This window comes from Bolinopsis microptera, chromosome 12 (assembly GCF_026151205.1).
Source record: "Bolinopsis microptera isolate Bmic1 chromosome 12, MBARI_Bmic_1.0, whole genome shotgun sequence".
In the NCBI taxonomy this organism is placed as follows: Eukaryota; Metazoa; Ctenophora; class Tentaculata; order Lobata; family Bolinopsidae; genus Bolinopsis; species Bolinopsis microptera.
Window position 1 is genome coordinate 14,255,094 of NC_087083.1, and position 13,516 is coordinate 14,268,609.

A 13,516-nucleotide genomic window follows, 5' to 3' on the forward strand; every position below is an offset into this window, starting at 1 on the left:
ATTAACTAACGAATTGTAATTTTACTGTCAAATAACTCAAGAAATTCAAAATAACACTGTATTTATAAAGTCAAGTTTAACATCAATACAAACGCTCAAATTAAGGTTCACTATTACAAGTACAATGTTCTAAGAGCAAGGGGTCGTCTACATATTACGTTATCAGCCGAGGGGGGGGGGGGGGGGGGGGTTCGAAATGATTACGCTAGTGTAATTTCGATACAATAGTTATGTGTAAAACTGATTAAGGAGGGGGGCCGGGGGGGGGGGGGTAAAAATGTCCACAAAGTGATTACCGTGTACTATGTGAACGACCCCTAAGAGTAAGATAATAATATATGAAGTTCACTATGTTTTATAGTCAAACACTACTTGTAAACAGTTAAGCTAGATAATCCTGACTCAGATCACAAGTTGTAATTTATCATCACCTCACCTATCACCAACTTCTTGGTATTGATCATATCTGTACCGATTATGCACTTTTCTATCCATTTCATTTGAATTAAGTTACATATTTTTTGTTTTTGTTTTTTTCAGAATCACATCGTTTATTTGTTTATTCTACAGCGCGTCCTCCAAAGCATGAATGTGCCCATGTCCATGATGAACATGGACATGCTCGTGACCATGACCGTGACCATGACCATGACCATGACCGTGACCGTGACCATGTTCATGTTCTGGGTGAAGGCCGTGGTCGTGGTGGCCAGGATGGAAGCCAGTAGACTGGGTCGATGGTACTGAGTGTGTTAGGGACTGTCCCATCATTCTGAACTTTGCCATCCAGAACTTTACACAATCTTCCTTTAGTACCACGTAGAAGAGGAAGATAAAAACACCCTGAAATATCATGTATTATATAATATAATGTAATATAATGTAATATAATGTAATATACTGTAATATAATGTAATATTATGTATTATATATAATGTAATTTTATGTATTATATAAGAGATGGTACACTGGTTAATGTTTACTATAATATTGAAGTAATACATTAAAAGTAGATACTTGTAGGACATACCAACATATCCAAAAATTTAAACAATGTACCGTAAATAACAATACCTGTGGGGCATTTAGTGCAATAAAGAGCCATCTGAAGACCGCATTGATGGTACTATAGTTGGAGTTGTTCATCAGAAGAAAGAAACCAACAATCCAACTCAGACCCAGAATAATTGTCACCGCTAGTGCTGATTTCACCTGCTTCTGTGAACCAAAATAACTGTGATTAGACTTTGAATTATTAGCAGTGCAAGTTGTTAACGAACAGATTCTCAAATATCAGGATCTATCCCGTAGCCACTAACCGTTCTCATTTTGATTTCAGCTTCGTCCGTTTTCTCAGCTTGGGTCTTGATAGCAGTCATAATAACTTTGACTATGAAGACAAATAAGACCCAACTAATGACCACCCCTAGTACCACTGGACCGTAGAACGTTGCAATACCGTAGGGGTATTTGATAAAGCACCTGACACAATATACTCTTGTTAACTCAACTATTAAATAATATAGGAGTATTAAATGATATAATATAATGTTCTTAATTCTGAATATCTGCTGCACTGTACACTTGCCCGATAAACATTGCGAATTGTCACGAAATTGAAAAGTTTGTATTAACTATATCAGGTAAAATTTATCCTTAAGTCCATTATTTACGTCTTAGGATCTGCAAAGTCAGATCGGAAATGAAATTCAAAAATATTTCTCCGCACGGAGAAATATTTTTGATATGACCCAAAACTCCGTGAAAGCAGTTTTAACCTAGGCGCTCGCGTGGGGAATTTCAGTCGTTCACCACGTGCGTGCGCAAATCTGCGTGTGCAAATATCAACCGTGGGAACGTACATTGTAAACAAAACTGCCTTCGCGGAGTTTTGCCTTTCAAAACTCTTTTCGCGGAGTTTTGTGTCAAATCTGGTCGCAAAACTGAGCCGTGGAACTGGGCTGTTAGTCCATTATTTACGTCTTAGGATCTGCAAAGTCAGCTCCGCCCCAAGCCACCCCGATCAGAGGGAAGATAAGTGGGAGACCCCATCCTACCAAACTGTACTTCAGCATTGCGTGGCTCATGTAGACCCCTAGTACTTTAACCATGGCTAAGTACATAGTAACTGCTTCCACCACCATCCAGCTTAGCTGGCAGAGCCAGAAGTAGTTCAACAGGAACGCTATCTACACAATTAGTTGTTATTAGTACTCATTTTGCTAAATGTTAGGTTATATACCTATACTTTTGACAGGGTAAAAATGTGTTACAAATGTTTTTGACATTTTTTTACTAATTGGCGTTTCAAAACATCGTTAACTCGGACGTTTGCAGTGTAAAAATCAATACCATACGGAAGTGTGGTGTTAATATGCGCTTACAATGGAACAAGGAATGGAAGGTTTTGCATCCTCTTCAGCAGCTACAAAACTATCCATTAAAAAGAAGAACACAATAGAGAGCATTAGAGCGAGAACCAGCATCAGGTTGATTTTCTGAGACTTCATTTTCATCAATTTCCTGTAAATGTGATATTTAGTTCGTTATGCCTGTTCCACTGCACTACTGTACTACTATATCTATACTACTACATACTACTACTACTATATATATAGCCAGGATAGCAATTCTATTGTATTTATCATGGGATGTTGACTTGCTACATCGTATTATATGCATGATACAATCTCTATGATCTGTAATGATAATGATGAAGTTGTTATGTGCAAGATTACTTGTTTGGAAGAATAGCAGCTGCAGTAAGTGCAAGATTACTTGTTTGGAAGAATAGCAGCTGCAGTAAGTGCAAGATTACTTGTTTGGAAGAATAGCAGCTGCAGTAAGTGTTAAACAGAAGAGACTAGAAGCCAACAGAACTAGTGACACAAGCTCCTCCTTGTCATTACTCTCGCTGGTGAACGACTGAAATGTAAATAATAACATATTAAAGTCACTATTGTGACGGTACATATAGGGTGTTTCATAAATAATGTCCTGTTTTTGATTTATTGTCTAATTTAGTACTGTAAATGAATTAACGTTTCAAGTAAACGGCAACCTAGTAAAGGTTTCAAGTATGGCCAGTTGTCTGCAACTTTATCTTTAGTTGGTTCGGTGCTAAAAGCTAGACACGAGATACTTGCTCAGATTTCAAGTTGAAATGTGAGTTGGAAAATCAATTACTATCTCGATAAATAATTTTGAATTTGCGAAGAATTGGCAGAATTAAGTTGAAGAACAAATATAATTGTTGGGATTAAAAATATATATATTTATATATAAAACTAAAATAAATTAGTAAAATTAAGTAACCATGAGAACTGCAAAGCTAGTGAGATGATCACAAATACATTTCACTTCGGTAACTCCTGTCTCTGCGTTGTACACTGATCGGGTCTCGCAGCCCTTCTCGCTCCAGCCTCGCTCACCTGAAGGAGAGGTCTTAATTAGGAACCGGCCGGATATCCGGTCGGTTCCTAGTCTCAATACACAAGTGTCAAGATGAAACTCCTCCTTGATTCCACTGTCCTTCTGAGATGCAGAGATGCCTTGTTTTGTTACCTACCTGTTAAAATACCTGCTAATGTGCTGCACATTTATAGACTACCTAGTTGAGAGTGTACCTAGCACCCTGCCTAAACCCTAGTTGAGTGTGTACCACAACCTAGCACCCTGCCTAAACGTTCGGAACTCCTGGACCTATGTGGCAAGCCTGCTCCCTGAACAAAACAAAACAAAACAAAACAAAACACATTTATGGACACGTTCATTTGAGTTTGAGGATATTGGTAAATATAAGTGACCCTATTAAAAGGCACAGTGTAGTTGACTTTGTCACACTATAAAATTACTGAAACCCTTGATGGTTAGGATAATCGTCTCATCCTCTAGGCTAACTTTGTCACATAACGATATCTTAATCAGGTGATAAGATATCGCTTAAATACGGCCGGCACGGAAATGGTTACATTGTCACACTATAAACATGTGACGGAGTAAATATGGACCCCTTGCTGCCGTTTTTGACCAAATTTTTGAGTGTCCAGTTGATTGGATGGGTACATATGACCATTACCTACATATTTGACGACTTTTTTCGTTAGATGGTGCATTCAGGTTTACTCTGTCACACATTAAAGAAAATATGTGATGAATGTTTAGGGCACCCTGATAAGCAATGCTGAGTAGTGTAAGTTTATTTGATGGCCTGGAAGTGCTGGGAATTGTTATTATATCATATAGTCGTAAGGAATTAAAACATAGAAGGCACAACCAAGCTTACTTTGTCACATAATCTTGATAATATCTGAACATGTGTGAAATTGAACAAATAATGATATACCAGCTTAAACCCCTTATATTATACGTACTATGGATCAAACAACACTGCTAGTACCATGCACCAGTCACATAAATCATTATCAGGTGGTAATATGATAACAGTGTCACGATTAAACTACCGCTACATGGTCAGAAATAGGGTAATTTCGTCACAAAAAATTATTATAACTCTGTTAGCTCCTTGCTGACAAAATAACTAGTTTATCGACATTTTTTTGATGATAAAGTTACATAGTATTCTAATAGAAGTATAGTTCTTCAAAATAGGGGCAAGACATGTTTACTTTGTCACATCAGTTATTATAAGAGTTAGGTAATCGTCATCAGATTAAAAGATATTTTTCGTAGTTTGGATCGATTAATACTTTAATATACCTGTAATAAATCCTATGCCAATTTTAACACACTATCTTGATACTGTTGGGGCAGGGAAGTTAATTTTGTCACATTTTCAATGTCTTTGACAAATTAATCTAAATTTTAAAAATTGAGTTCTTATGTTCTGGACAATATTCTTCCAATCGTTTCTGAAAGAATGTTGAATTCTAATAGAGTTATAGATCTTCAAAATAGGGGCAAGACATGTTTACTTTGTCACATCAGTTATTATAAGAGTTAGGTAATCGTCATCACATTAACATATATTTTTGTAGTTTGGATTGATTTATATAGGTAATAAAGCAGCCTATGCTAATTTTTACACACTATCTTGAAATTGTTGGGGCATGAAAAGTTAATTTTGTCACATTTTTAGTGACTTTGACAAATTTAACCTAAAATTGTTAAACTTAAGCTCTGATGTTCTGGACAATATTCTAATAGAGGTATAGAATATAGATCTTCAAAATAGGGGCAAGACATGTTTACTTTGTCACATCAGTTATTATAAGAGTTATTATAAGAGACTATTTCATTCTATAATCATTGTTTTTAATCTATTTACGATTTCGTATAATTTTTTGTGACAATGTAAACATCAACTGATCTTAACTTGCATCAACTACATTGTCATCATATAAAATTTTCCCGCCTTTCAAACCAAAATCAGATATAAATTATTCGCCCAAAATTTTAAATTTCATATATTGTGACAGAATTAACCTCATTTCCCAATAACCAAGTGCCTGTATTAGCTAACTATTCAAAACAACATATTTTAGGGCTATGCTTGGTAGAGCAGCCATAAAATAATGAGTTGAAAGGGTTTTTAGGACACCTCACAGTAGAATAGAGGTATGGTATCATGAGTGTGACAAAGTTACCTAAATATTGCCTTGTAACCGTTCGATCCGTGCCCATTAACCAATGTTGTATCATAATTGTTAGATTGGCCTAATTTACTATATTTCAGACCAAGGAATGATAATTAGACAACTGCAGTTAACTAAGTCACACAAAATGTGATATTTGAAACATTATAGTGCCTAACAACAATAGATTTCCTTTCTGAGCGGTGCATATGGGAGTATGGGTTACGTGGCTAATGTTCAGAACTTCTGAACGTGCTAGGTTAATAGATGTCAAAATTAAGCCACTATCGTCAAAAACGCTATAATTTTTGTTTACCAATATCCTCAAACTCAAATGAACGTGTCCTTATAGCAAATAAAAGATAACGCACCAGTATGAGAAGTGTTGTAGAAACTACATGTCAGCTTCTGTCTAACAATGGTCTTCCGTTTAGAAAAGCTGAGCACCTTTTTCTCGGCTTTATCCTTTATTTATATTGATCAGTCATTCAATATTATATTGATCAGTCATTCCATTTTGTAATAATTCGATAGGATTCACGATTTTTCAATTGTTTTGAAGGTGCGAATATAATGAAAACTGCATTGATTTCTAAACAACCTATTTATACGACGACAAATCACAAATATTAACTTTTTGGCTAGTCAGAAGTCGAATTTTTCAAAAATCTAACCGTTACTTTAAATGTCATGGTGACATTTTGGTGTGCTTCCAGCGGTAGTATTTCTGAGGAGGTCTTGCTTATTATGTTGATGTCTGCGATAACACTCGCCACCAACGAAAGTCCCTTTAATTTTTAGTGTTATTTGAAGGTGATAATGAGAATCCAGTTAATTCAGTATAAGCTTCTTTCAAATTAAAGAAGAATAAAATATCTTTACTCATCACACACAGGCACGTAGCCCCCCCCCCCCCTCCCCGTGCCTGATCACACACAGGCACGTAGCCCCCCCCCCCCCCCTCCCCGTGCCTGATCACACACAGGCACGTAGCCACCCCCCCCCCCTCCCCGTGCCTGATCACACACAGGCACGTAGCCCCCCCCCCCCCCCTGCCTCATCACACTCACATCTGGTGTAGTTTCATCGCCTTCTTTCTTATCCACCCCAACTTGAACTATCGAATGGGCAACTTCTTTTAACAACATGTTCTCATCTGTGGACTTTGGAGTGGTAGTTTTGGATGGGAACGACTTATCGTTCTCATAGTAAACCACGGTCAGCACCTCGTCTTTTGTCGTTGTCAGCTCGCCCTGATAAAAACATTGTTTTTTCACCTATTAAAATTGTAAATAAACCCCCAGCCTAACCCTGCAGTTCCACGGCTCAGTTTTGCAACCAGATTTGCTCACATTTTTTCTCACATTTTTTCTCACATTTTTGCGACCGGAAATGAAATTCAAAAATATTTCTCCGCACGGAGAAATATTTTTGATATGACCCAAAACTCCGTGAAAGCAGTTTTAACCTGAGCGCTCGCGTGGGAAATTTCATTATAATGCGCCCACGTGCGCGCGCAAATCTGCGTGCAAATACCAACCGCATGGGAACGTACATTGTAAACAAAACTGCCTTCGCGGATTTTTGCCTTTCAGAACTCTTTTCGCGGAGTTTTGTGTCAAATCTGGTCGCAAAACTGAGCCGTGGAACTGGGCTGTTAGACTTAGTAGATAAACACATAAATGCCAAATTTGGTCATGTTACCATAGTACCATAACCATATTTGGTCATGTTACCATAGTACCATATTTGGTCATGTTACCATAGTAGTTACATTACCATATTTGGTCATGTTACCATAGTAACATTACCATATTTGGTCATGTTACCATAATAACATTACCATATTTGGTCATGTTACCATATTAACATTACCATATTTGGTCATGTTACTATAATAACATTACCATATTTGGTCATGTTACCATAGTACCATATTTGGTCATGTTACTATAGTACCATATTTGGTCATGTTACCATAGTAACATTACCATATTTGGTCATGTTATCATAATAACATTACCATATTTGGTCATGTTACCATATTAACATTACCATATTTGGTCATGTTACTATAATAACATTACCATATTTGGTCATGTTACCATAGTACCATATTTGGTCATGTTACTATAGTACCATATTTGGTCATGTTACCATAGTAACATTACCATATTTGCACATGCATACAAGAGAAAAGCTTACTGTGAAGAAAGTATTTGCATCATCTTTTTGGTTTGTGCTCCCCTTAACTACATTCAAATCTCCTGCCAGAGTCAGCATTTGTTTCATCCTCGATGTGTCTGTGGTTTCCACAGCTGCTATACCAAGCGCTAAAAGTAGAAACAGTTACTGGGTAGTATATGGAATTGATAATGTTTGATCTAAGTCTAGTTTGGTTCTATTCCATCATTTTGGTGCAAAATAACGTATTGCTTTTTTTTATCTCACACTTATTTTACTTCGGAGTATTCCAACAGCCACATTGTTACACAAGTGTAACTAGCCAATTACAGGAAGCCGAAGGATTTAATTAGGCCAGTGACGGTTAAGGTAGTGTGTACCATACTTTCTTCGCCCGAGACTTCGCTGCAATGGACAGCTTCTCATTTAACCCTCACACACGATTTCTCGAATATTCGGCTGAGTAGACCGGGGGGCTGCATAGACCACTCAGGATCTTTAGCTGAATGTCGACGACACTCACCCCACGACTAGGCAGGCAGTGGGTTTCGAACTCGCAATCTTACGATTACAAATCCGATGATTAACCAACTACGCTACCTGGCCGCTTGATAAAAAATAATTTTTCCTCAAACATAGTTTGAGAGTTGTTTGGGATGTCTTATCTGTAAGGAAGGTATAGACTTAGTATATTAAAATAGTATAAGGACGGTAGCTTGGCTTGGTAGCTATGTTCAGTTATGTCTTGAACAAAATTCGATTTTCAAATTCGATACATTTTTTGTATCACCGAATTGGTTTCGAACCATATGAGTAAGTCATACAGTGCAAATTAACTCGTCAGAAAATAACTATTATACCTACTCTAGTGCTTTAAGCCTCCTTTTATACTAAAATGTTACTGGAAAAAGATATGCATAAGTATATTTATCTCCGGGAATCAGACCCCCGAAAAGTCGTGAACACTGAGCACTGATAATTTCCAGCGAAGGAACTGCCAGATTATTATCAACACAAAATGACAGTCGACTTGATGAGCAGTGGGGAAGCTAATAACAGTTGCGCACTATACATTACACACTATAGTGTATGATGCGCACTATACATTACACACTATAGTGTATGATGCGCACTATACATTACACACTATAGTGTATTATGCGCACTATACATCACACACTATAGTGTATGTTGCGCACTATACATTACACACTATAGTGTATGATGCGTACTATACATTACACACTATAGTGTATGATGCGCACTATACATTACGCACTATAGTGTATGTTGCGCACTATACATTACACACTATAGTGTATGATGCGCACTATACATTACACACTATAGTGTATGATGCGCACTATACATTACATACTATAGTGTATGATGCGCACTATACATTATACACTATAGTGTATGATGCGCACTATACATTACACATTATAGTGTATGATGCGCACTATACATTACACACTATAGTGTATGATGCGCACTATACATTACACACTATAGTGTATGATGCGCACTATACATTACACACTATAGTGTATGATGCGCACTATACATTACACACTATAGTGTATGATGCGCACTATACATTACACACTATAGTGTATGATGCGCACTATACATTACACACTATAGTGTATGATGCGCACTATACATTACACACTATAGTGTATGATGCGCACTATACATTACACACTATAGTGTATGATGCGCACTATACATTACACACTATAGTGTATGATGCGAACTATACATCACACACTATAGTGTATGTTGCGCACTATACATTACACACTATAGTGTATGATGCGTACTATACATTACACACTATAGTGTATGATGCGCACTTTACATTACACACTATATTGTATGATGCGCACTATACATTAAACACTAGAGTTTATTATGCGCACTATACATTACACACTATAGTGTATGATGCGCACTATACATTACACAATATAGTGTATGATGCGCACTATACATTACACACTATATTGTATGTTGCGCACTATACATTACACACTAGATATTGTATGATGCGCACTATACATTACACACTATAGTGTATGATGCGCACTATACATTACACACTATAGTGTATGATGTGCACTATACATTACACACTATAGTGTATGATGTGCACTATACATTACACACTATAGTGTATGATGCGTACTATACATTACAGACTATGGTGTATGATGCGCACTATAAATTACACACTATATTGTATGATGCGCACTATACATTACACACTATAGTGTATGATGCGCACTATACATTGCACACTATATTTATGATGCGCATTCTTTCAATCAGAACCGGAGAAAGTTATAACAAATAATACCTTTGCTTAGTTTCGTGCAGTGCTATTATCGCGCTTATCACTCAACAGCCAAGGTATTGTTTTTATTATAAACTTTTTACTTTAAAACTCTTTACCTATCGAATCTTCTGTTTTGAGCACATCATTATCATTCTGAAGGGCAACTGCACGAATAATTGCAACTGCAGATTCTCTCAGTTCATCACTGGCTTGCTGGTCTTGCAGTTCTGTCACATCAGTGTTAGTCTGAATGTTATCTATCGTAGATATGAGATTGTCAACAGTATTGTTTGATAGCTCAGAGTCAGGTAGATTTATCAATGTGTCTATACTTAGGGACACTTTTTGTACATCAGAAGAGCTCAGCTTACTCCCTTCAACGGCCGTCATGTCCTTTATCTCATCAGACATTTCTTCTTGGGTTTCGGAAGACCCAGTCTCAATTTCCTTGGACGATACAATTTTCAGGACAATTAGTTTTGTTTAAACTTATCGACATTTAGATATAAATCAAAGATCAACCAGGTTTTCCTGTTGCAGGCACAATTAATATTATACCTGCAACAGGTCACTGAACATTGCAGACAATTAATATTATACCTGCAACAGGTCACTGAATATTGCAGACAATTAATATTGTACCTGCAACAGGTCACTGAACATTGCATACAATTAATATAATACCTGCAACAGGTCACTGAACATTGCAGACAATTAATATTATTCCTGCAACAGGTCACTGAACATTGCAGACAATTAATATTATTCCTGCAACAGGTCACTGAACATTGCAGACAATTAATATTGTACCTGCAACAGGTCACTGAACATTGCAGACAATTAATATTATTCCTGCAACAGGTCACTGAACATTGCAGACAATTAATATTATTCCTGCAACAGGTATAGGCCACTGAACAATGCAGACAATTAATATTATACCTGCAACAGGTCACTGAACATTGCAGACAATTAATATTATTCCTGCAACAGGTCACTGAACATTGCAGACAATTAATATTATTCCTGCAACAGGTCACTGAACATTGCAGACAATTAATATTATACCTGCAACAGGTCACTGAACATTGCAGACAATTAATATTATTCCTGCAACAGGTCACTGAACATTGCAGACAATTAATATTATACCTGCAACAGGTCACTGAACATTGCAGACAATTAATATTATTCCTGCAACAGGTCACTGAACATTGCAGACAATTAATATAATACCTGCAACAGGTCACTGAACATTGCAGACAATTAATATTATACCTGCAACAGGTCACTGAACATTGCAGACAATTAATATTATACCTGCAACAGGTCACTGAACATTGCAGACAATTAATATTATACCTGCAACAGGTCACTGAACAATGCAGACAATTAATATTATTCCTGCAACAGGTCACTGAACATTGCAGACAATTAATATTATACCTGCAACAGGTCACTGAACATTGCAGACAATTAACATTATACCTGCAACAGGTCACTGAACATTGCAGACAATTAATATTATACCTGCAACAGGTCACTGAACATTGCAGACAATTAATATTATACCTGCAACAGGTCACTGAACATTGCAGACAATTAATATTATACCTGCAACAGGTCACTGAACAATGCAGACAATTAATATTATTCCTGCAACAGGTCACTGAACATTGCAGACAATTAATATTATTCCTGCAACAGGTCACTGAACATTGCAGACAATTAATATTATACCTGCAACAGGTCACTGAACATTGCAGACAATTAACATTATACCTGCAACAGGTCACTGAACATTGCAGACAATTAATATTATACCTGCAACAGGTCACTGAACAATGCAGACAATTAATATTATACCTGCAACAGGTCACTGAACATTGCAGACAATTAATATTATACCTGCAACAGGTCACTGAACATTGCAGACAATTAATATTATACCTGCAACAGGTCACTGAACAATGCAGACAATTAATATTATACCTGCAACAGGTCACTGAACATTGCAGACAATTAATATTATACCTGCAACAGGTCACTGAACATTGCAGACAATTAATATTATACCTGCAACAGGTCACTGACTATTGTTGAAACAGCAGAAGGGCACTCTGAAAAGTCTGTCTCACTGAATAATCCACTTGCAGTGCAGAACTTGCGAGCTTTAAACTTACCCTGGGTTATACATTATCACTATAATATACTATGTTCCTGGGCCAAGTAAGAGGAGCCAGAATATTAATTTATTAAGTTATCTTAATCACACCAACTATTAGTGCTCACATCATATAAACATGGCAGTTCTGCGTGTATTTCTGGATCTGTAGCTGTCCAAGTGTACGTTCCATAGACCACACTGGTTTCAATTCTAGTTTCACACTCTGAAACTATCAGTTATCTTGTTAGAGGCATATAAAGTGGGGGGGGGGACCACATATAATACGTCACCAAGCAATCACCACAATATGACTGTAATCGTTAATCAAACTTTTGTTTAAATCATACTTCACTTTCCAAATTGTCTCCTACATCAATATTACCGGACAAAAAGTAAGCTACTTTTAGAATACTAGTGTAGGTAGAAATATGTATAACAGCAGATATTTTACCTTTAACAGTAACCTTTGCAATAACTTTGCACTGGGTTGCCTTCTCCTGTTCGTACACATTGCCCGGACAGGGTTCACATGACACCATGTTCCTTGATCTGTATGTTCCTCGCTTGCAGTTAACTGAGGAAAATTACATTGTTGAAGCAGTAATAGCCACCAAAGCTAGAGGATTCAATTTTCTGGGTGATGCTTTTCAGTTTCTGTTTTGTTGAATGATGAGGTTTATAGAAAGTCGTCAATAGAATCGTTCAATAATTTTAAATTACGCTATATAATTTAAAATATGATCTTCCGTATTCACTTAAACACTTACCACATTCTGTCAAATCATCATTAGCTACAGTTCCAGCATTACAAGCAGTACAAGAAGATGCTCCTGCAGTACTGACAGAGTTCTCATCACAATTAACACAGGAAGACATATCTGCTTCCCTGTATGTTCCCGCTGAGCATTCATCTGTGGAGTGGTACCAATCATGAATAAGATATCTTTATTAAAATATATTTGATAAGAAATTAATAAGATAAGAATATTACAGATAAGAATCATATCGTGGGTTTATCCACTTACCACATTCTGTCAAATCATCATTAGCTACGGTTCCCGCTGAGCATTCTCCCAAAACTGTAAAATTTCCATTGCATTGTTACTGATAATTTTATCTCTGCATAGTTTACATGCAATCAAAGAGGAGTCTATATATTCACTTGCCACGCATTCTTTTGAAAATATGCCTGGCAAATGAATATTGCTGATAATGATCTTTTCGTGGGTT

The 13,516-nt window shown here is 36.7% G+C and overlaps 1 protein-coding gene across 1 annotated transcript in view; it reads right to left on the reverse strand.

The window, feature by feature from the left end:
* Positions 1 to 555: 555 nt before the first annotated feature.
* Positions 556 to 13,516, reverse strand: part of LOC134823943 (uncharacterized) — a 32,550-nt gene continuing 19,589 nt past the window's right edge. Inside the window, exons 29-45 of the mRNA XM_063835539.1 lie at positions 13,312 to 13,365; positions 13,054 to 13,197; positions 12,738 to 12,860; positions 12,412 to 12,515; positions 12,196 to 12,303; positions 10,236 to 10,566; positions 7,800 to 7,927; positions 6,665 to 6,847; positions 6,269 to 6,382; positions 5,966 to 6,059; positions 3,316 to 3,431; positions 2,819 to 2,925; positions 2,385 to 2,523; positions 1,981 to 2,189; positions 1,320 to 1,482; positions 1,075 to 1,218; positions 556 to 843 (exon numbers count right to left, since the gene is read on the reverse strand). Coding sequence (XP_063691609.1) covers positions 565 to 843; positions 1,075 to 1,218; positions 1,320 to 1,482; positions 1,981 to 2,189; positions 2,385 to 2,523; positions 2,819 to 2,925; positions 3,316 to 3,431; positions 5,966 to 6,059; positions 6,269 to 6,382; positions 6,665 to 6,847; positions 7,800 to 7,927; positions 10,236 to 10,566; positions 12,196 to 12,303; positions 12,412 to 12,515; positions 12,738 to 12,860; positions 13,054 to 13,197; positions 13,312 to 13,365 — 2,540 coding nt within the window. The 3' untranslated portion in view covers positions 556 to 564. The remainder of the gene's footprint in view (positions 844 to 1,074; positions 1,219 to 1,319; positions 1,483 to 1,980; positions 2,190 to 2,384; positions 2,524 to 2,818; positions 2,926 to 3,315; positions 3,432 to 5,965; positions 6,060 to 6,268; positions 6,383 to 6,664; positions 6,848 to 7,799; positions 7,928 to 10,235; positions 10,567 to 12,195; positions 12,304 to 12,411; positions 12,516 to 12,737; positions 12,861 to 13,053; positions 13,198 to 13,311; positions 13,366 to 13,516) is intronic.